This window comes from Callorhinus ursinus, unplaced genomic scaffold (genome assembly GCF_003265705.2).
Source record: "Callorhinus ursinus isolate GAN/ISIS: 27379988/994484 unplaced genomic scaffold, GSC_fseal_2.0 scaffold61, whole genome shotgun sequence".
Lineage (NCBI taxonomy): Eukaryota > Metazoa > Chordata > Mammalia > Carnivora > Otariidae > Callorhinus > Callorhinus ursinus.
The window spans coordinates 852,047-875,256 of NW_027397123.1; the positions used below are offsets into that span (position 1 = coordinate 852,047).

At 50.8% G+C, this 23,210-nt stretch overlaps 2 protein-coding genes across 4 annotated transcripts in view; one reads left to right on the plus strand and one right to left on the minus strand.

Moving 5' to 3' along the window:
* SAMD4B (sterile alpha motif domain containing 4B) overlaps window positions 1-10,407 on the minus strand; it is a 36,493-nt gene extending 26,086 nt beyond the window's left edge. Inside the window, exon 1 of the mRNA XM_025854626.2 lies at window positions 10,239-10,407. The gene's annotated coding sequence lies outside the window, so the exon portion shown is untranslated. The remainder of the gene's footprint in view (window positions 1-10,238) is intronic.
* A 517-nt stretch (window positions 10,408-10,924) lies between these two features.
* GMFG (glia maturation factor gamma) lies at window positions 10,925-18,691 on the plus strand. 3 transcript variants are annotated; one of them, XM_073885107.1, is made up of 7 exons: window positions 10,925-11,099; window positions 14,883-14,979; window positions 15,101-15,150; window positions 15,961-16,010; window positions 17,746-17,828; window positions 18,278-18,351; window positions 18,496-18,691. In XM_073885107.1, coding segments are annotated over exons 2-7 (330 nt in total). In that variant the 5' UTR covers window positions 10,925-11,099; window positions 14,883-14,978; the 3' UTR covers window positions 18,568-18,691. The 3 variants fall into 3 exon arrangements, with proteins under 3 accessions (XP_073741208.1, XP_025710416.1, XP_025710415.1); XM_025854631.2 differs by lacking the exon at window positions 10,925-11,099 and adding an exon at window positions 14,308-14,444; XM_025854630.2 differs by lacking the exon at window positions 10,925-11,099 and adding an exon at window positions 14,559-14,711.
* The last annotated feature ends 4,519 nt before the right edge of the window (window positions 18,692-23,210 follow it).

Genomic DNA, 23,210 nt, shown 5'->3' on the forward strand with positions numbered 1-23,210 from the left:
AAGTACATACCCTGTCTAAAGGGAGAAGTCACTTATTTTAGCTCTAATCAACTGCTGCCATGGGGGAATTTGGGTCCAGTATTGTTAGGTCTTAGTTGTGTGTGTGTGTCTTTTTGTTTTTGTTTTTAAAAGAGGAACCAGAAATCAGGATTTTTAAATAAAATTCCCCTATTTTTAAATGTTGGAAACAAATTCACATTAAAACAGCAACAATAGGGGCGCCTGGGTGGCTCAGTCGTTGGGCATCTGCCTTCAGCTCAGGTCCTGATCCCAGGACCCTGGGATCGAGCCCCGCATCGGGCTCCCTGCTCGGCGGGAAGCCTGCTTCTCCCTCTCCCACTCCCCCTGCTTGTGTTCCCTCTCTTGCTGTGTCTCTCTCTGTCGAATAAATAAATAAAATCTTAAAAAAAAAAAAATCACATCTTGGATAAACTGTTTAAAAAAAAAAAAAAACAGCAACAATAAACCACTATAAGGAACAAACAAAGCTTGTGGCCTGCAGTCCTTGGAATAGATGGATGCAAACTGTGAAAAGACCAGGAGTCTGGAACTATCCTTCCCTCAGGCCTCTCTGGTTTATACCTTCAAACCACCCAGCTGCTCGGGAACATGACTGGCCGAGAGGATCTAATGCCCAGCAATGGCCCTGACAATTCTCAATAAACACTGGGGGCTTTAGAGAAACAGTCACTTTTAGGACAGGAGAAGGATGCTAGGTGTTTGGTCTGGATGGTGACTGGAGGTGAGGACTGTATGGCCTTCTTCCATCGAAGGACTAGAGGTCCCCAGCTACCCCCTGTCCTGGGTGCATGGCAGCAATGAGAAGGGAAGGCCTGGGTTGGTACGATGGGCCAGGAAAGAGGCATCAGCACTGACTATTCCAAGGCACTTTACTGTGATGGATTCTGGTGGATCTGCTTACCAAACATCCATTCCCATCTTCTGGTACCTTTGAAAAATTAACTGTCTTCCTTGGCTCCAGGAGTAGACATAGAAAATCTACTGGCCAAGGAAAGTCTTCACTGGATTCCTGCTGGAACTACTAGGGACAGTAAGTTCTCCATTAGAGTTACTCAGATATACAACATCTCCTGACGTTACTGGTTGCCACTTCTGCTACCGCACAGGGACAGCCTGTCTCAGAATGAAGCTAACTCAGATGAAAGCAGAGTCAAGAGACAAGGGGACAAAGAAGGAGACCCGTTCACATTTGAAGACCTGGATCAAATCCAGCTAGCCTGAAGCCTCTCACCCCAGACTTTTCAGTTATATGGACCAATAAATACCTTTCGGGCTAAGGACAGTTTGAGTTGTGTTTCTATCACTTAAAGTTGGAAGAGCCTTGACTGCTCCCATACAAAAACAGAATTCACCAGTGCTCTGGTCTTGTCTTTGTATGACCAAAAAACAACTCCCTCCTTTGAGGCAAGACACTAGAGGGGAACCGCTATGGCAAAAGCCTCTCAAACAGTCCAATATTACTGCTGCCATATTTGGTCTCTAAGGGACCAAGTAACCTTTGGAAGCATCTACCAACCCTGGAGGGTGAGAAATGAAGCCAAAATTGGCTAAGAGGTTGTAGGAAAAACTGTTCACTAGGCTCCCTTCCTTGGCTTCAAGCAGCAAGAAGTGGTCCACAGATAGGAGGTGCCTCTGCAGGTCAGCTCTCCTCATCTGGAAGCCAGGCTGTGGAGTCTGATATGGCCGAAACCTGGGCTCTCCTACTGATACTTACTTGCTGTGTTGACCTTAGGCAAGTAACTCAGTTTCTTCCTCAGTGAGGCTTGTTATAAGAATGAAATGAAACAATGTATATAAAAATACCTACCATGATCCTTAGCATATCTTCCTATAGCACCGATCCTGTCATATGTTAGGCCCTATGCTAACACCTTTCTGTGGATGAGTTCATTTGATTCTAAAAACATATATGCTGTATTTCACACATATACATGAGATACACATGTATTACACACATATCTACAGATATACACACACAGTACTATTCTCATTTTACAAATGGAGAAACTGAGACACAGAAAAGGTTAAGTCACTTGCCTAAGACTACACACAGCTCAGACTTTCAAGGCCAGATAGTCTGGCTCTTGCTTATTCCTAAGAATATTACAGCCTCCTATAAGTTCCCTTCCACCTAGAAAAGTTGGGCAAAAGGTACACCCTTTAATAACAACATCTCTAAATAAGGGGGGTCCTATTAGCCTACTTACCCATTCCTAGCCCTTCTATAGCACCCACCTAGGCCTTTCAGGAATTCAAACTTCATGAACAAGGTAACAGGCTAGTTACCTAACGTTAACTCACTATCCCGACTGGAGAAGAACAGGAGAATGTCAGATGCTAAGGGAGCTCAACTTCTCTTTTGTAAAGACCAACCATTATTTTCAGAAACTCCTGAAATATGTACACAAAATATGCACACTATTGCCTCAGCCAAGAATGAGGCTTTTGTATGAATAGTTCTGAGGAACAGAGGGAGAGGAGGGGAGAAGCCAGGCAGGGCCTCCTGGAAGATAAGCGCCCCCTGGGAAGCTGTGGGAAACCCTGGAGTAGAGAGGAAGCTGGTACCCCTTCCCCCTTGCCCCCATGTATTGCTCTCTTTCACTCATCCCACCCTTAAATGTGTTGACCCTTCCCCAATAAAACAGTATCTTTAGCTCTTTCCTTTCTCTATACTTGTATCCTATCACTTGATAATCAACTCCCACAGATTCAACTATCACCTTTCTGTGGACAACTCAGAATTTCTTAAAGTCATCTTGGACTCCTTTCTCTTCCATAAGATCTATTCCTCTGGTCTTGATAATTCTTTTTTTCTTTTCTTTCTTTCTTTATTTTTTATTTATTTACTTGACAGAAAGAGAGAGAGCACAAGCAGGCAGAGAGGGAGAGGGAGAAGCAGGGTTCTCGCCGAGCAGGGAGCCTGATGTGGGGCTCAGTCCCAGGATCCTGAGATCACGACCTGAGCCAAAGGCAGACGCTTAACTGATTGAGCCACCCAGGTGCCCCAGTAATTCTTTTTTTTCTTAACGTCAGCTAAACATGCCCTCCTTTTTCTTTCCTAAAACTCAAGTGGCTCTGGGACCACACTGTCTGGGCTGGAAACAGAATCCTACCACTTACTACCTGTGTAACTTTGGGCAAGAGATTTCACCTTGCTGTGCCTGTTTTCTCATCTGTAAAATGGGTTTAATAATAGTACATACTCTCATAGAGTTGTTAGCTATTATCATCCTGGATTCCTCTCTTTCTCTAATCCCATCATTAAGTCCTGTTTTCTCTATACCCCAAATACATCTACTTCTCTGATTTTTTACTGCCACCACCATATTTAAGTTACCATCTTTTTTCATCTGGACTAATGTAATGCCTCCTAATCTACCTCCTGCTTCCAGTCTTACCCGTTTTCCTTGCAAAAATCAGTGAACATTCTTTCAAAAAAAAAAAAAAATTCAGATCATGTCACTGTCTTGCTTTAAAAACCCTCTAATAGCTTCCCAAGTCTCTTAAATGAAAATGTAAAACTCCTTACCATGGCCCACAAGGCCCTACATGATCTAGCCTCTCCAATCCTCTGCCCCCTCTCCCTCACACTGGTTTCCTTGTTGTTCCTTGAGCCCAACTCAGGGCTTTTGTCGCTGTTGACCCCTCTACCTGAAATGTTCTTCCCCAGATCACCACATGGCTGGTTCCCTCTCATCAATCAGATCTGGGTTCATATGTGTCCCAGTCTTCCTCATCTCCCCAAGAAGGAGTTTTTGGTCTGATATCATTGAAAGGTATTTCTTTGAAGGCTGCAGCTCTTCCAGAAATGCCTAGACTGTAAGATCCATGAGGGAAGGAAAGACTGTGGCTGTATTATTCACTGCTACATTTTCAGTTCCTAGCATTGCACCTGACACACAGCAAGCACACCCTCACTGTATCTGTGAGAAATACCCCCCACCCTTGCAGCAGTCCTTTCTCCACATCAAACAATGCTTAGACTGGAATGCCCCACTCCAAGATCATCCCACAACTGGTGTCTTCTCATCTTTCAGGTTTTCAGGCTCAACTGTCACCTCCTCAGAGGCCAATTCTAACCACCCCAAATACAGTGGCCACAGCCACCCTCTTTTTCACTCTATTTATTATTTTTTAAAGATTTTATTTATTTATTTAACAGAGTCACAGCAAGAGCCACCCAGGCGCCCCAGTAATTCTTTTTTTTTAATTTTTTTTTAAAGATTTTATTTATTTATTCATGAGAGACAGAGAGAGAGAGAGGCAGAGGGAGAAGCAGGCTCCCAAGGAGCAGGGAGCCTGATGCGGGACTCGATCCCAGGACCCTGGGATCATGACCTGAGCCGAAGGCAGATGCTTAACCATCTGAGCCACCCAGGCGCCCCCAGTAATTCTTTCTTAACATCAGCTAAACATGCCCTCCTTTTTCTTTCGTAAAACTCAGGTGGCTCTGAGACCACATTGTCTGGGCTGGAAACAGAATCCTACCACTTAACTACCTGTGTAAGGGAGAATGTTCACTGATTTTTGCAAGGAAAAGAAGGGTAAGCTATTAGAGGGTTTTTAAAGCAAGACAGTGACATGATCTGAATTTTTTTTTTTTTTTTTAAAGAATGTTCACTGATTTTTGCAAGGAAAACAGGGGTAAGACTGGAAGCAGGAGGTAGATTAGGAGGCATTACATTAGTCCAGATGAAACACAAGCAGGGGGAGTGGGAGAGGGAGAAGCAGGCTTCCCGCCGAGCAGGGAGCCTGATGTGGGACTCGATCCCAGGACCCTGGGATCATGACCTGTGCCGAAGGCAGATGCTTAACGACTGAGCCACCCAGGCGCCCTTCACAGTATTTTAATTCCTTCACAGCACATATCACTGATTTCTTTTGTTTATGTATCTTCTCCACTCCCCCATCAGAATGTAAGCACCACGAGTACCAAAACCTTGACTGTTTCATTCACTGCTATATGTCCTGTACCTATAAAAGTGCCTCCATAAATTGTTTAACTGTTGGAGTTGAGATTTATACACTGTATACACTGTTGTTCTGTAACGTGCCCTCAATCAGACTCTATTCAACAAATTTACACTAACACAAACAAAACAAAACCCTACTCAAGGTAATTTACCTAACCCTCTCACAAAGTTCACAGTCCGGAAAACCCAAAGCTGAGGTACAGGATTGAACACCACTACTCCTGGATTCCCCTATCCTACCGAGGCTACCACCAAACCCGGGCAGTCATCTCTTCCCTGTCTCTATCCGTGAGATCCCAAAGGAAAGTCTGGTTGGGTCAGGCTAACCATAAACTCTCTCCGGATCCAAACCATCACAGAGTGGAGAATGACTGGGGCTGGAGAACAAGGGAGGAGGGGGACTGCCACCAGTACTCAGAAAGGTCATGAGATGGACTCACAGCAACCTCAGCAAGCAAGAGAGAATTCCAGGGTATAGAACCCCAAACATATTCCTAAGGATCTTCTGTTATTTCACACTTATTCAGGAAAGAAACTGTTTTCAAACTGGGGCTCTTGGGCAAGAGTTCTCTTTCCACTAAGGCTATTAAGGAGGTAGGATCTAAGCCTGGGGTTGCTGAAGGCCATCTCAGTCACCACAAAGTAGAAATCTGTTGAGGATGAAGCTAACTCCTTGGAGAAATGGGCAGAGATTACTGAGAAGATTGTCTGAATTCCTGGATGAAGCTAGGTCTGAAGCCAACCCAGCCCTGGACTTTTTAGTAACATGAACCAATTAATTCTCTTTTTTGATTAAACCAGTCTGAACTAAGGACTAAGGTTCTTTTATGTTTTTGGAGTCCTGGCTGACATGAGCCATTTATTTATTTATTTACTTACTTACCATTTATTTTTGATAACACTGAACACTTATACGCAGAGCATTGTTCTAGGTACTTTATATATATTAACTAATTCAATCATTGCAATTATAAGATAGAATATCATTACTACTTTCATCTTTTAGATGTGGAAACTAAGAACCAGAGAATTTAAGTAATTGTCCTAGGTGACAAAACTGGTAAGTGACAATGTGGGATGCAAATCCTGTCTGGCCCCAGAGTCTGCATACTTAACCACTATGCTACTATGCCTCACTGCACCCAACCCTATCTGCACAGAAAATCCACTCTATGACTCACGGGACTATCATCTTGGGATGGACAGGGTCCAGAGGCCTTCCGTTTGTGCCACTTGTCTTCAATTTCATCATTTGTAAAGTGATATTAATTGTAGCTTACCTACCTCATAGGGTTCCTATGAGGAACATGAGGTGAGAATACATGTGAAGCGTTTAAACTGTGACTGGCAAATAATAACTACTCAATAAACAGTAGTCATTAATATTATCACTCTACGGGTCACAAAAGTGCAGCTGGCAAATACAATACAGATGGAAGAGATCTGTTTTCTTTCATCTCTGTCCTTTAAGAGAAGAGAAGAGATGCCATGGATGGGAGATGAGGAGGCCTTGTCTTTGACCCACTGCAAAGCTGTTAACTCTGCCTGGAAGGCTACTCACCACTGTCCCAACTCCTGTGGAACATCACCGAGCCCAATACCACCTTTTCCTTTAAGTCTTTCCAGATAAAGGGCTCCTTCTTTCACTGCCAAATTTCCAAAGCATATAATCTGTACCTCATGTTCTGCCCCATGTACCTGCCCAACCCCTCTAATGTACTGTGAGCTCACTGAAGGCAGGCTCCAGTGTTTATCCTGTGATCTCTGTTTCCTCTTCTCGATCCTAGACAGAAACAGAATCCCTCAGAGAAAGCTGAGAGCCCTGTGGAGGCCCCAGACTTATAAAGGCTGCGAAGCCAACCAGGATGGGGTAAGGCAGGTCACCAAGAATAGGACCTAAGGCAGCTCAGAATCAGGAGTGAACACAAAAAAAAGTCCCTCAAATAGCAGTGGGAGGGGCAAGACAGCCTCTTCTAGGAGGAGAGGCAATGGGGGTTGGGTAGAGAGAGAAGACAGGAGGGGGTGGGGAAGGTGTATAGAACCTGAACGGGGAGTGAGATCTGAAAAACTTAGAGATTTCTGGCCAAATGCGAAGGAAGAGCTGCCCATTCTCTGATTCCCACTGTGGGATTCAGAGACAAATAAGACACATCCCAGTACTTTCCAAACTTGCTAGTCCAGTGAGGGTGAGTGGACAAGTACATGAAAAACTACAGGAAGAAGGTGAGTGGTGCCCTAAGAAGTAAAAAGGAGGACTCTGGACAGTAAGACACAGAGAACGAAAAGACCTGAAGGTGCCCTAAAGGGAGGGTGCCTATGTGGAGAGGAACAGATGAAGATTAGAGATGGACATAGGTGTTCAAGGAGATAGCAATTTGAAGCAGATGCACCAAAGGCTAGGGTATGGTGTGGAGGGGCAGCCAGAAGGTAAAAGTGCTGAGGAAGACCTGAGAAGAAATCATTCAAAGGTAGAATATGAAGTAATTGCTCACAGAGTGGGGTGACCTCTGAGAGAAGCCAAAATCCTTTCAAGGAGGGCGAGGAGACTTTCTGGAGGGTGGATATTTCACAAAAGGGACTCTCAGGAAAATGGGGGTGGGCAGGAGTGCAGAGGCATACCCTGAAGCATCTTTCAGTGGGCTTTCTGTGGCAAAAGGGAAATCCTCTCAGGGGGCAATGGTTCTCAAATTCAAGCATACATCAGAGTCACCAGGAGGGTCCCTAAAAACAGACTGCTGGGTCCTACTCTCAGGTTTTCTGGTTCAGTAGGTCTGGGCTTGACCCCAAAATCTGCATTTCTAACCCGTTCCCAGGTGATGTTGATGCTGGTCCAAGGACCATGCTTTGAGAACCACTGCTACAGGGGAAGGGATTCTTTAGTGAGGAGACCCTCAAAAGGGAAAAGGAAAGAGAAGGCTGCTGGAAAGAAAATGGGGGGAGTCCTCAAGAAGTCTCTAAGGAGGGTGTTAAGGGTCTCTCAACCTCCGAAGGGAGGAGGAGTCTATGAGGATGAAACCTAAGAAAAATGGCCTGAGAAGTCTCTGAGGGTTGAGATTTCAAGAGGTGAGGCTGTCTCTTGAGGATTTTTTTATTAAAAGGAGACAGTGGAGGCTCTCGGGGATGAGGGGAGCCTGGAAGATGCTGGGGGCCTCTGAAGGGACAATGGGGGGGAAGGAGGTCCAGATCTGAGAAGGATCTCTAAGTTGATTTCAAAGGAAAGAGAATGGAGGTGGTGAGAGGGTATAAATAGGGATCCCAAAAGGGGTAAATCTGATAGGGTCCTGAATGGATGAGGATGTCACAGGTGGAAATGAGGGAATGTTCCAAAGAAGTCTCAGAAAGTGCTGGGAGTTAGGTTGTTGATGTAGAGCAATTTTGAAGAAAATTCTCTAAAGGGTGTCTGGGGGAGGTGTGGTCTCCTGAGAGAGATCTTGGATGTACTGGAGCATGATGGCAGAGGTCTTTTCAGGAACCCCTAAGAGAGCTCAGATGAGGAGAAACCTCTGAGTAAAGTGTTCGAAAGGGTATAGTATGGGAAAGGTGGGTCTTCTGAGTGGAATATGGGAATGCCAGAGTAGAAGGTTTTTCAGAAAGAATTCTGGGACTTTCTAAGAGCAGGAGCTGTTATTTTGAGGGAAGACTGAATGGGGAGGAGGTTCTAGAGGGCCTGAGGGCACCTGTGAAGAAGAGTTCAGGGAGGGAAACCTCGAGGAAAAGTATCTTCGTAAGGCAGGAGGTCTCTGAGCAGTGATTCAGTGGGTTCTTGGGGGTGTCGGAAGGGTCCTGGGAGAGATTTCAAGGGCTTATCCCAGGAGGGCTTGAGGGGTTGCCGAGGTCTCTGAGAAGATGTGAGGAGGTCTTGGAAAAACTGCATCTCACAGAGGTCATGAAGAGAGTCTTACGGTTTAAAGGGTTTTGAAACTTCAACTGAACGTCAGTCTAGAAAGGGGGATTTTCAAGGGTCATCTAAAGAGGACTCTAGAGAATATCAGAGACTACAAGGGACCTTTTTGGAATCCCGAAGAAATCTGTGGAACATGTGGTGTAGGTTACCGGGAAAGAGTTGGGGTATGTAACAGGGGCTGTGGAAAAGCCTTCTGGAATATGGGGTAAGAGTTCTCCAGGGATTTTAGCGAATCTCTGGAGGAATGTCTGGGATAAGTGAGCGTGGTCTTGGAGGAAGACTTTTGGGGTATGTGAGGGTGATCTCTAGGGCATTTCAGGCTGGTGAGACTTGGGGGACCTGAAATCTTTGGGATCTGTGGAAGAGTCTTAAGGGATGACTTTGTTGTGAAGGGGGAGTGTGTATGGGAGATGGCTGGTGCGTGGGGGGTGGGTGGTCCCTCTAGGTGAATTTTGGGGATGTGAGGACACTTCAGAGAGTCTCTGAGGAAGACTTCCAGGGTATTACCAGGGACATTCCAAAGGACATGGTGGCGGGGAGGGGGCTCCGAGATTTGGGGGCCGTGAGTGAAACGTCTCCGGGGGGTTTTGGGGGAGGGGGGGGGGGTAGGTAGGAGGGAAAATTTTGGGGACCCGTGAGAGGGAAGACCTGGGGAGATTGTGGGGATATGTGAAATAGGCCTCTGGGGAAGATTTCCGGAATGTGCGGGGTCTGGAGGGGATCTCAGGGAGACTGCAGGAGATTTTTAGGGCTTATGAGGGAGGCTCCAGGAGGAGATATGACACACATTGTTGGAATAGATGAGGAGTGGCCTCCGGGGAATATTTCTGGACGGAGGAGGATGGGGGATCTGGGGCCAGAGAAGGGGTTCGCTGAGGAAGATTTCCGAGACCTAAGCCGGCGTCTGGACAAGACGGTGGGGACGTAAGGGGGGGGGGTCTCGGAAAGATTTCGGGCCGGAGGAGCGGTGCGGGTTTTCAGGGGGGCTCTAGGGCGGGTTTGGCGGGGCTGTGGGAACGCCCTCCAGGGAGGTGTCTGAGGCAGACCTGCGGGGGGGGGTCACACGGGGAAGGTCCCCGGCCCGGCCCCTCGCGGTCCCCAGGGTGTGAGGAGGGTTTCGGAGGAAAGCTTCCCAGGCGGCCTGGGCGGGCGGCTCGGGGGTCGGGGGTGGGGGATTGTCTCGAGGGCCGGGACCCCCGAGGCCCGCGCTCGCCGCCGCCCGCTGCTCGGGGTCCCTGAGGGGGCGGGGCCGCCCGCGCGGCCTGGGGCGCCCTGAGGCGAGCCCCGCGCGCCCCGACCCGCCGCCGCCCCGCCGCCGCCCGGGTCTGCCCGCGACTCACCGCCTCGGCCTCCGCCGCCGCCGCCGCCGCTCGGGCCTCCTCAGGCCCCCGCCGCCGCCGTCGCCCCCTCTCCGGCCCGCGAGCTGCCCTCCCTCCTCCCGCACCGACCACCGCCGCCGCCGCCGCCGCCGCCGTCGCGCTGCGTCACCGCGCCGTGCGTCACCGCCCCTGGCCCCGCCCCGCCGGGGCCGCCGCGCGCCGGCATTAGCTCACGCCGCGGTGACGAACGGCGCGCCCGCCAACGGGCGGCGAGGGCAGTCCGAAGGGCGGGAGGTGTGCGCGGAGAAAGGCGGGGTCCTGGCGGAGAGGGGAGCGCTGGAGGTTGAGCGAGGCCCCAGAGGCCCGCCCCCTGCGCGGTGGGATTGGTTGGCCGCGGGGCTGACGGGCAGTCGGCCCCGCTGGGGCCTCGGGGCTGGCGGGCGGGGCGGGGGCGGGGGCGGGGCGCGCGCGGCGTTGCCGTGGGCAACGGGCGCGGCGGAGCCAGGGATTGGGCCTCCCGGCCCGCAGGGGGCAGTCTCGCGCGCGTCTACCTCAGTGGCCGTGAGCTAGGTCACAATTCCTGAATCTGGTGTTCAAGGCCGGCCTCCCCGCCCCTCTTGCACCGCCCGCCTAAGGCCTGGGGCCAGGTGGGCCCGACCGGCCGGGTTACGGTTTGGCGCTCAGGCTCCTGGAGTCACAGCTCTACCACCGCAGCCCTCTCCCAAGTGGGAATAGGATTGAAAGAGACGATGCGTAGAAAGCTCTTGGCACAATGGAGGCCGTCAACAAATGGGAGTTGTTGCTTTGAGTATTGTAATCTGTTCATTCCATAAACTTCCCTGGATCTGGTGACTAAGCGGAGCGGGGGCCCTTACCCAGAAGGTGACAGAGACATGGCGTGTTAGAGGAACTCAAAGAAAATGCGGTCGGGGTGGACGGAGTGTAGAGTTCCAGGCAAGGAGTGGTGGGAAATGAGCTGTGGCCAGATGTTTGCTCACTTGAGGGAGTTTGGGCTTGTTTTTGAGGACACTAGGGAGCCATGGAAGGGGCTTCAAGCCAGGGAGAGTCATGGTGAGTTGGGCGTGTGGAAAGATGGCTCTGGCTTTCATATGGAGCGTGGATTGGAAGGAATAAAACTGGGGGCTTTCAGTACAGGGAGGCAGTTGGGGTGGGACAGGGGCGTTTGCACCCGGACCGGACTGTGGGAAAGGGAGGCGGTGTGGGTCGGGAGAGACGCCCAGGAGGCTGAGTGAACCTGCCTTGGGACTGGCTGGCCGCAGAGCAGGGTGAGAGGGTGAAATCTTAGACAAGGCCCCTGCCCTGGGGGGTTAGGGGTTGGTGGTGCCTCCCTGAGAAGGAGACCCAGAGGAGAAGCAGGTTTGCAAGATGCTGAGTCCAGTGTGGGCCACCAGCAGTAGGGGGCTGGGTGGTGGCACAGCACCGGGTCTGGAGCTTAAGAGAGAAATTGGGACTGGAAACCAAGATTTGACGATCATCAAAGATGGTAATGAAGCTGTGGGTGTTAGTGATCTAGCCTGGAAGGATATCACAAACCCCATCCATTACCCCCTACATTTAAGTAAAAACCTTCACAGCATATATAGTAGTTCCATAGTTAACAGTTCATTTATTCACTCAACGATATTCAAGTACCTAACATAATATGTGTCAGGTGGTGTTCAAGGTTCTAGAAATTAAACAATGGAACAAAGCTTACATTCATGCTTGAAGCTTACATTCTGGTTGAGGGGACATGATAAATAAATAAATACAAGGTGACTTGGTGATAAGTGCTACAGGGAAAAATAAAGCAAGCTGAGGGAATGGAGTGATGAGGTCAGCACTATTTTGGGGAGGGAAGGTGTCTTGGATCAGGTGAGATTTGAGCAGAAATCTGAAGAAATGAAGGGGTAAATCATAAGGGAAAGAGGGTTCCAAAAAGAGGGAACAGCAAGTGCAAAGGCCCAGTGGCAGGATTATTCACAGAACCACAACGAGGATAACATGGCTGAAATGGAGTGAGCAAAGAGGAGGGTAGGAGAAGACAAGGTCCAAGTGGTAATGGAGGAGGGGGAAAGACCACCAGATAAAGGCCACCGTAAGGACTCTAGCTTTTATTCAAATAACATGGAAGCTGTAGGAGGGTTTTGAGAGAGGAAGTATGTCATCTGCCTTGGGTTTTATTAGGATCCCTCTGGCATTCCTGTGAAGAATAGAGTATGGGAGGGGGAGCAGGGGAACAGTGAGGAGTTTGCCGCAAGAGTTCAGGCAGGTGATGCAGGTGGATGGGACCAGGGTATGGGCCGTGGAGGGGGGAGTTGGGCAGGTTCTGGTTACATTTCTTTCTTTCTTTTTTTTTTTTTTTTAAGATTTTATTTACTTGACAGAGAGAGACACAGCGAGAGAGGGAACACAAGCAGGGGGAGTGGGAGAGGGAGAAGCAGGCTTCCTGCCGAGCAGGGAGCCCGACACGGGGCTCGATCCCAGGACCCTGGGATCATGACCTGAGCGGAAGGCAGACGCTTAACGACTGAGCCACCCAGGCGCCCGTCTGGTTACATTTCAAAATGAAGTTCAGAACTGACAAGTTCTAGTGTACGATGAGAGGAATGAGACCGGTTAAGGATGACAGTCATCCAGGTGGAGATGTCAGCTGGGCAGCTGGATGTAGGAGTGTAGAGTGCATGGAGAAACCCAGGCTGGAGAAATAAATAGGGCATCCCCTTTGAAAGCCAAGAAACTGGATGAAATCAAAAGAGGATGGTAGGTGAAAAAGAGACGAAGGATTGAGCCCCGGGACACCCCACAGTTAAAAGGAGGAATCAGCAAGAGAAGCCAAGAAGCAGCAGCTAGAACACTCGGAGGAAAACCAGGCCAGGGTGTTGTCCTGAAAGCCAAGGGAGGAAAGTGTTTCTTCAGGGCACAGAGAGGGATGGATGGTGTCACATGCAGCTGACAGGGGATGACAGAGGAAGACTGATAATTGACCATTAGGTCCAACACCATAGTGGTCATTGGTGGCCCCGACAAGGGTACTTCAGGGGATGGGGACAGGAGTAACAATCTGCTGGGAGAGAGCTGAAGAGAAAGGCAGGAGGAGACATTGGAGGCCGCAAGTGTAGATGATTCTTTTGAGAAGTTTTGCTGAAAAGGGAAGGAAATGAATGGGCAGTGCTGGACGGAAGATAGGGTTCTTCGTTTTTAAGAAGGAAGACAACCCCACGTGTAGGCCAAGAGGAAAGATCTTAGTAGGGATGGGAACATTGATGATGCAGGGAGAAGGAGAATAGCTCCAGTGACACCCGTCAGTAGAGGGGGACAGGGTGGGATCCAGTGCCTGTGGAGGGCGTTCTGGAAGGCTACAGCTGGAGCCAGCATGGCGGGCCAGCCAATGGGGACCTGGGACCTGTGAAGAGTCTCTTTTGTTGGCTTATATTTTCTCACTGAAATACATGGAGTTTTCCCATAAATTACTTCCCTTTTATTTCTCCTTTATATGACAGGACATTGTATTGATTTGGGGGGAGGGGAGTTTGTGTATAAGTAGGTTACGTTATCTAGGAATTTCATTTCACAGTGGGATAGGGGGCAACACAAAACGCACCTAATAAAAAAGGGGGTACCGGTCTGACAGAATTGGACACCGTTGTTGTAGGGCCCATTATTAGGCCCCTGAAGTTGAATAACTGCAGGAAAAAAATTCAGCATTACCTGGGTGCTGTGGAGTCTCCATTTCCCCATCAACGCAGTGGGTGGCAGTTTGGCTAGCCAACATCCCTAAGCTCCCCTTTTCTACTCTGGAATCAAAATATTCCAGAAGGCGGACAATCCAGGAGAGCTTCCTGGAGGAGGGGAGGAACTAAAGAGCTCATTGTTATCTACTGTGTATTGAGCATGTCCACCATGCCAGGAGGTATGTGAAGCTATTTTATCCTCACAAGAATCCTGAATCAGAGGGGTGAAGTTACTTAGCTAGGGTCACACAGCAAGGCAGCATTTGAACCCCGGTCTGGGTGATTGCAAAGCCTGGGAGGTCCTGGCAGATGAGGGGAAGGAAGGAAGGGGAGGAGCCCTCTGAGACAGTTGTCCCAGCATGGGCATAAACAGGATGTGGTGTTGGATGAAACCTTTCCCCTGCCCCACACCCCGCCCCCTGCAGCCCTGGTCCCCACCTCTAGAAGATAGCGGAACTGAGAAAAGAAGAGGCCTGTGGACAGAAAAGTCATGGTCAGGGGGTTGGGGGGTGTATGGGAAGGGCTGGGGGCTGGGGCTGGGGCTGGGAGAGTGCCTGGGTGAAGGTCAGCCTGTGGGCTAGTCAGGGGCTGGGAGGGCTACCCCACTGCGGCAAAGGGCCTGGCTGTGGGGAAGAGAGAGGCTGGTTCCGGGTTTAGCCCCAGGCAAGCAGATCCCCGTGTCTCCTCAAGTGCTCCCCAAGGGCACCTGCCTAGAGGGCTGGAGCCCAGCTTCTGCCCTACACCCCAAATGTGTGCACTGGTAAGGGGTAGCACCTGCCTGAGGAAAGCGCCCTTTCCCTAAAGTACCCAGAGGCGTCCTATGAGCCGTCCGACCCACCTCTTCATGAGTAGATGGAGAAACTGAGGTTTGGGGAAGGGGGTGGGGGGCTGAGACCAGGCCCGCTCAGCTCTTTCTGGGCTCCTCTGGCAGTCCGACTCCCTGGTGGTGTGCGAGGTGGACCCTGAGCTAAAGGAAAAGCTGAGAAAATTTCGCTTCAGAAAAGAGACGGACAATGCAGCCATAATAAGTGAGTGTCATCTCCTCCCTTGGAAGGATGGCAGAGGGGGTGAGGACAAACAAGGAAGTCTGGGCTAGTGCTGCCACTGGGTGGAAGGGGCAGCTAACCCCTGTGTGCCATTCCTCCCCAGTGAAGGTGGACAAAGACCGGCAGATGGTGGTGCTCGAGGAAGAATTTCAGGTGAGAGTCTGGGATGGATGGGACCCCCAAAAAGGGCAGGGTGGGACTGGGAGAACCAGGGGGCTGGAACTGATGCTAAGAGCCTGAATTTGGGGGCCAGAAAGGCCTGGAGGTCAAATCCCAGCTCAGCTGTGACTCGAGGCAAGAAACTTCACCTGTATGGGTCTCTGTTTCCCCATCTGTGAAATGGGGATACCTGTACCTACCTCATAGGGTCTATGGATTCAGTGCTTTAATCCTTGTCATGAGCTTAGAAGTGGGCCTGGCACATAGAATATGCTCAATAAAATGATGGTGGTGATGATATTTTATTGGCACTTAAATGAAAGTTTCCAGACGAGTCAACAAAAAGCCAGGGGAAATCCTTTATAAAAGGGTAGATATCCCTCTTTTTTGCCTCACTGTCTTTATCAGCCACACGGGGATGATAATAAGGCTTACTTCTTGTGTTATGGTAAGGATTTGGGGGGTGGCCCATGGAGGCTGAGGCTGGGGCTGTTTGACAGGGGAGGGGGACTGGCTAGGAGCTGGGCTCTCTCAAGTCCTTTGAAAGGCAGCGTAGCAAAATGGTTACGATTTGAACCCAGATTCAAATCTAAATCTTGCCGCTCGCTATCCGCAACCTTGGACCAGCGTCTTCACAGCCCTGGGCCTCAGTTTGCTCACCTGTAAAGTGGGGATAAGAAGAGAAGCTACCGCACAGAATTGTGGGAGAAGTGGATGAGTTGATCTATGTGTGTTTCTTAGACCAGTGCTTTGGCACATAGTTCATGCTGACTTTGACAGTCTTTTCTTTTTCTTCCCCCCCAGAACATTTCTCCAGACGAACTAAAAACAGAGTTGCCAGAGAGACAGCCCAGGTATCCTAGGGGTAGGGAGGGGAGGGTCAAGCCGGGGAGAGGGGGTGATGATGAAGGAACAGACTGGGGGACCCCTTGGATTCTAGTCTTAATCACAGGCTCTGATCTGGGTTTGAGGCCACGAATTCACACCCTAGGACTTTTTGTTTGTATACTAATATTTTATTGCAGAATTTTACACTGATAGTCATATGTGATATTAGAGCTTGCTCTTTTTTTTTTTTTCTGTACAAACTTTGTCAGGTTTTGGTCTCATGATTGCACTTACTTCATTAAACAAAAAATGAAATTTTTCTTTTTCAGTGCCTGAGAATACTTTGGGAAGCAGAGGAGTCGTTTGACCTTTAATGATGGGGGGGGGAATCCTGTTGGGTGCCCCCTAATTTTGTGCGTTTTTTTTTTTTTTTTTTTTTAAATTTTGCGATTATATTGAAGTTTATCTTATTTTTTTTAAAGATTTTATTTATTTATTGACAGAGAGAGATGGTGAGAGCAGGAACACAAGCAGGGGGAGTGGGAGAGGGAGAAGCAGGCCTCCCGCCGAACAGGGAGCCCGATGCGGGGCTCGATCCCAGGACCCCAGGATCATGACCTGAGCCGAAGGCAGGCGCCCGATGACTGAGCCACCCAGGCGCCCTGAGTCTGGTGCTTTTTGTACGGAGGAGCTCTTTGACGTCAAACTCCTATGAAATCTAGTCTGTTTAGATTTTTCATCTCCACTAGGGTGAATTTGGGGTGCCCCAGCATTTTGACCCTACATCTCAGGCTCTCGATCTCAGCCAGGACCAGCTCCCCAGGTGTCTGACATGTGCGGTTGCACTGGGCCCCATGCACAGAAGGGAGATTCAAACACAGACGGGGCTTAGTGCTCTGAGGCTGCCTGCCATCTGGAAATTTTTTATGGTTTTATCTTTGAATTTGTGTTTTGTGTAAAGTCTGATGGGACAGTGGAGCATGTGTGGGGGCTTGGAGCCTTCTTCGGCTCACACGTGTTCCCTCCTTCGGCCCTGGACAGGTTCTCCCCTGGTCACTGCCCTACCCAGTGAGTGCTGTTGTCCTCTGTCCCTCGCAGGGGGCCTGAGTGCAGATGGGGGGAGGGTCAGAATCAGGGTCAGGGTTGGCACACCTCCTCCCCCCCCCCGCATGGCAATTTCAAGGGTCTTTCTGCGAGCATCTGTACTTCCCCTGCTAGTGTCCCCATGCCCAAGAGAGCCTGACTTGAAGTAACGAATTTTAAAAGACTATGACCAGTCGGGAGAGAGACTGTGGAGGGAAGGGAATAGCTTTTCTCCTGCCTTTTGAACAGCAGGCCCCACATTTCCATTTTGCACTGCGCTTGGCAAATGATGGAGCCCGCCCTGGTCTCAGGCCAGAGGTCTAGAGCTCTGGACGGTACCACATGGTACTTGAGGCCTTACACTCTGGCACTGAATTCCCTGGGCTCAAATCTTTCCTGTATCCAAGAGAACCTCGTTAAGAAAACCACAGGACCTCGGTTTTCCCATCTGTAGTATGGGCATAATAAGAGCACTTACGTTAGAGGGTCATTGTGAATCAAACAAGCACCTACCATGATTATTTTTCATCCTTTTGTGTTTGAGGCCAGTATCCTGGGGTCTCATTTGTTAAGCCTAGCTTTTCAGACTCAGGCAAGATTTTGAGATTGTGGACTCAGGTAATGGGCATTGGGCTCCAGGTGGAAGTACTGAATTTGCATTCCCTTTCGCTGGTGTAGGTTCGTGGTTTACAGCTACAAGTACGTGCATGAGGACGGCCGAGTGTCCTACCCTTTGTGCTTCATCTTCTCCAGCCCCGTGGGTAAGGCACGGCTCTCCCTGTCCATCACAAGAGGGTCTTAGATTCTGTGCGTGGGGTGTGCAGGAGCATGTCCGTGGGTGCAGGTATGTGTGACTGGTGTGAGCGCGTGGCACGTGTGGTGGGTGGGTGCTGGGAGGGCAGTAGGGTGGAGGTGGGGACTCAGATTCCTTAAGGGCCCACCCATCCTCCTGAGTCCCAAGGTGTATAAGCCAGTTAACCTCTCCCTTTTACTTAGAAACTCCTGTGTGGCCTCGAAACCATCTCCAGGGACCCTCAGAATAACAAGCCCCCCCCCCAAACAAGCCCCAAAACTCTGGGTATAGCAGCAAGAGACCACCTTAGAACAGCTCTCAGGACTCTGAAAACTTCAGGGCCTACATGACATTGCTAGGGCCTTAGTGATAACCGGGGTCCCCCAGTTATGCTCTTTTCTCCTCTTTTTCCTACAGGCTGCAAGCCTGAACAGCAGATGATGTATGCAGGGAGTAAAAACAGACTGGTGCAGACTGCAGAACTCACAAAGGTCTGGGCCTGGAGCTGAGGCTCCCCAGGGCTAAGGAGGATGGGCTGAGGGTCTGGGCTCCTGTTCTGAGGGGCGGAGGGGGTCAGAGTGTTCACCTCCTCGGTTCCTGAGTGGGTCTTAATGTGGAGAACTCTCCCTGCCCAGGTGTTTGAAATCCGCACCACTGATGATCTCACGGAGGCCTGGCTCCAAGAGAAGTTGTCTTTCTTTCGTTGACCTCTGGGCTGGAGAACTGGATTCCTGATGTTGGAGTCCCTGAAGAAACTGGGAACTGGGACCCCTAGAACCTGAACGTCTGAGAACCGGCAGAAATTAAAATGCAAGAACTCAGAGATCCTCAGTTCTGTTTCTGTTTCTCCTTGTGAGCGCTAGCCAAGGGTCCCTGCAGTACCGGCCTTAGGCCAGCAGAGGGCAGGCAGACCAAGTGGATGCCCGCTGAGTCCCAGGAGGAAAGGGGTTGGGGGGGAGGTACCTGTTTCTCGGAAAGAAAGGGAGGGACCTGTAGGGTTTCCTGGGGAGGAGTTGGCGGGGGGGGGGGGTGGTTTCCGGGAGGAATTGGAAAATATCCGAATCCAGGAGGCGGCACTCCTAGGGGAATAAGGACACCTGGGTTCCTGAGAGTGAAGGAGGCAGAGTGCCTGTTTCCTCTCCTCCCCACTTCCCACCCCAGCTCTAGGAGCTAGCAGGCATTAGCTGGCTCTGAATGCTACTTTTCTCAGTGAGCCCCCAGGCTGGAAGAATTTAAAGGCAGAAAAGTTGTTGAAGGATCAAACATAATTGCTTCAGGGAGTTGCTGGGGTGGGTGGTTTGTGGGGTTAGGGAGGCCTGAGGACCCAAGGCTGGGGAAGGTGAGAGAGGATCCAGGGCTCTCAGTGGACCCCTGAGGGGTATGAATTTGAAGGTCAGGAAAGGGACATCCTACACCCGCCCCAGTCAGGCGATTCTTCTTTCTTTCTTCTGGCATCTCTGGGCTTTTGAGTCTCTTGGGCTCTCTGTCTTTGTCTCTGAGGGACATTTATTTGAGCACCCACAGTGTACCAGGCTCTGAGAATTTTGAGATGGGCAGGTTTTCACAGAGATAAATCACTCTTTCTTTCTCTGTGCTTCTCCTCCCGGTCTCTGTTCCTCTCTCCGTCCCCAGATCCAGGGACCTGGGAGCTCCCTCCCCCCTACCCCTTTTCAGGTTCCCTGTAGAGAGGTGTTCGTTGCCATGGTAACAGTGACACAATGACCTTGGGCCTGGGATGTCCCTCCCCCAGCCCTGTCATTCCTGGGGGAGGGTCCACAAGCCCAGCTCCAACCCCTCCCCAGCCCCCGGCCAGAACACACCATCCCCTCACCACCTGCCTCTGCCCATCCCTTGCCCCTTGTCCTCTATCGGGACAAGCCCTTTGCATAGAGAAATCCTCGCACACACACGCCGGCCCCCCCCGTATTTGGGGGGGCGGGATTTGAGCTTCTCTCTGACACCCGTCCTGGTGTCCTCCCCAGGCCATCTCTGCCAGGCACATCTCCACTCCTCCCTGTGATCACAGCCTCAGTCTCTGATGGCTAGAGATGAAAGAAGAGGAGGGCTGGGGATAGGAGAGGTCGTTCAATTAAGAGGTCAAGCAACGGCCGGCCTGCAGAGGTCAGAGAGGCAGAAGGACTTGTCCAAGGTGCATGCACTTACATGATCAAATTAATAATAATAAACTCTCTGATTGAGGGCTTCCTATGTGCCAAGTACTTCTATAAGCACTTTACAGGTGTTAACTCATGTAATCCTAACAATACCCCATGAGGATGGTATCATTATCCCCAATTTACAGATGAATAAACTGAGGCACAGAAGCCAAAAATGCTTGCCTGAAGCCCCACAGCTAGTGGTTTGCACAATTAGAACTTTAACTCAAGGCTATCTGGTGGTCAAGGGCCACTCCCTCTCCCTGGTTGGGGATTTTGGGACTCATCCCTTCCTCTTCCTCCCCCTCCCCTCTCCCTCTCGTCCTTCCCACGTAGTTGGACTTCTGTCAGCCTCCAGGCTCATGATTGCAAACAATCCAACCAAAAAGAGGCATGTACGAGGAGTTGCCCAATCAGGAGCAGGGAGTTTGGAAAGCAAGGACCAATCAGAGAGGGTGGCTCTGGGGACTGCCCAATGAAGAGGAGGTTTGGCTAGAGGGATTGCGGAGGGACCAATCAGAGAGGCCAGAGCAGAATACACTATCCAATGGAGAGTCAGCACAATGGGGCATGGCTCCAGGTTTGGGGCCTCTCCTTCAAGCCCCCCCCCAAACTAGGGGCTACCTCCTCTCTTCCCAACAGCCTTCACCCAGGCTCCACAGATCCAGGCTCCCTAATTTTTGAATCCAGGCTCTAGGGCTTCCCTGGGGCTCTTCTCCCTGCTAACCTTCAAGGAAAATAGGGCTTATGTTGGAGAGGAAGAAACGGGATTTAGGGCGAAACAGAGAATGGAGGATCTAAACTAGCCAAGAGGGGCCGTGCTTGGACTGAAAACTAGATGCTTTTGGGGTGGAGTTTAAGGTGCACGGGGCAGTGCTGGGGCTAAGAGGGTAGGACCTAGGCCTGAGCGCAACCTGAGGTCGGAAAGTGCTGGGGTTTTTGCTTTGGGCAGAGCCTTGGAGAGAGGGGGTGGTGTGTGGGGTGTGTGTGTGTGTGTGTGTGTGTGTGTGTGTGTGTGTGTGTGTGACTAGGCTTGGGGCGGGGCCTAATCGTGGAAGTGTGAGAATGGTTGCCAGTCGCTATTACAAAGTCTGGGGCAGGAATTAAGGCCGGAGGAAACTTCCACCTGTTGTCCTCTTTTCAGGCCAACTCACATTCCCTGACCTTATGGGGTGTCCTTCTACCGCTGGGGGTTTCCCCCTTCCCTTCTAGTGACCCCAGGCTGGGACATGAGGTTTATTGCTGAGTGTGGCTCCTGCAGGGAGTCTGGAGTGGGCCTAGCTCCCAGGCCCTCTCCTGAGGCATTCAAGAACACGTGTTTGTTGAGCACCCACTGGGTGCCATTCACCCTTCTGGACACTGGAGAAAATTGGTACCCATGCCTCTTCCCCTCAGGAGGCTTATATTTCAATGACTAGATAACAAACAATAAACAAACAAATAAGTAAACAAAGAGACAAACAAGATTATTAACAAGCACGGTAAGAGCTAGGTAGGAAATAAAATGAGATGATGTGATAGAAATGCTGGGACCTTTTGTTGCCTCTTTAGTCTCTTCTAGGAGAGTCCTCCTGCTCACCTCCCAATATGTATTATGAAAAATTTCAAACATGCAGCAAAGTTGAAATAATTTTACTGTGAACACCCATAGACCCACCACCTAGATTCTACCATTAACATTTTATTGGACTTGCTTTATCACATCCTCATCCATCAACCCATCCATCAACCCATCTAATTTTTTATGGATTTTAGAGTAATTGGCAGACATCAGGACAATTGGTGGGGGTGGAGGTGCATACTGGGGAGGGGGAAAGAGGGCCTCTCTGAAGAGATGATGTTTGAATTAAGATCTGAATGACAAGGAAAGGGAAAGAGTGCCAAGACCAGGGGTTGGACTGAGCTGGTGTGTTGGAGGAGTAGGGATCGGGCATGCTTCGAGCGATGATGTGACTAGGAAGAATTTAGGGAAGGGGTTTGGCAGAGGACCTTGATACAGTGGGATCCAAAATGGGAAGGGTTTGAGCTGCCAGGGAGCTGGGGGACTGCAATAAGACAGATTTGGAGGAGAGGACTTGTTGGGTTTGGGGGGGTGGTGAGTATCTCAGAAAGAAGTGGAAAGTGGCCTGAGATACTCAGTGGGATTTGGGGGAGGGACTGGGGGTCAGCTATTGGGTTGGAGTTGGGCAAGAAAGGAATCTAACCAAGGAAGGAGCAAGGAATCTGGGCTCCATGGAAGTCACAGGGAGGGGGGAGGGTCTGCAGGGTCCAAAAGAAAGAGTAGGAACAGGAAGGAGGCAGGGAAAGAATCTGGGGGCAAATCAGGGGTTCTGGAAACTAAGAGGGGGGCTTAGAGGGGAAGATGGTCTGGGTCTAATGAGGGTAATGAGGAAAGTTAGGGGGAATAAGACATTTTGGGGTCCCCCTAGAAATTAGACATGGTCTGGAGTCCCTATTGGGGGTCAGGGAATGGTTTGTGGTCCTAGAGGGTGGAAGGACATGGCTGGGGGTCCCCAAGAAGCAGTAGGACATGGTTTGGGTCCCCAAAGGAAGTAAGACATGATCTTGTATCTCCCTGGATGTTGAAGTATGGTTTGGGTCCTCTCTGGAAGCTGGGGCATATTCTGCGGTCTACCTGAATGCTATGGTATGATTTGGGGGTCCCTGTGGGGGGTGCTCTGGGTCCCCTTGGGTGCTGGGATATGGTCTGGGGTCCCCACTGGAGTATGGGGCAGAGTCTGAGGTCACCTAGGAGAGTAGGACATGGTTTGTGGTCCGGAGTGGCTGTAGAACATGGTTTGGGTCCTCAGAGGAGGTAAGGCATGGTCTGAGGTTCCCCTGCGTATTGGGACATGATCCCAGGTCTCCGCTGCGAGATCCGAGTGCCCAAGCCAGTTGGGGCGTGGTCGGGGGGGGGTCTCTGGGGAAGCCAGCGGGGCTGGAGGTGGGGCTGGGGAGGGGTCGGGGGCGGGCTGGCGGCTCCGCAGTGGAGGGGGGTCTGCGGCGCGCCCCGGGGGCGGGGGTCTGGGCGGTGCGGCCGCCCCGCCCGCCCCCTCCGGTCGGCGCCCCCTCCCCCCTTGCGGCGGTGGCGGCGGCGGGGCTCTGGCGGCGGGCGGCGCGGAGGGCGGAGCTCGGCGGCTGCTCGGGAGGGAGGGCGGGAGGCGGGAGGGAGGCGGCCCCGCGGCACCGCGCCC

What these genes read in the sequence shown, in the direction of transcription:
- GMFG (XM_025854630.2), top strand. An exon ending in GGACAATGCAGCCATAATAA is followed by an intron (nt 14,980 to 15,100) that starts GTGAGTGTCATC and finishes ATTCCTCCCCAG; the next exon opens with TGAAGGTGGACAAAGACCGG. An exon ending in CATCTTCTCCAGCCCCGTGG is followed by an intron (nt 17,829 to 18,277) that starts GTAAGGCACGGC and finishes TTTTTCCTACAG; the next exon opens with GCTGCAAGCCTGAACAGCAG.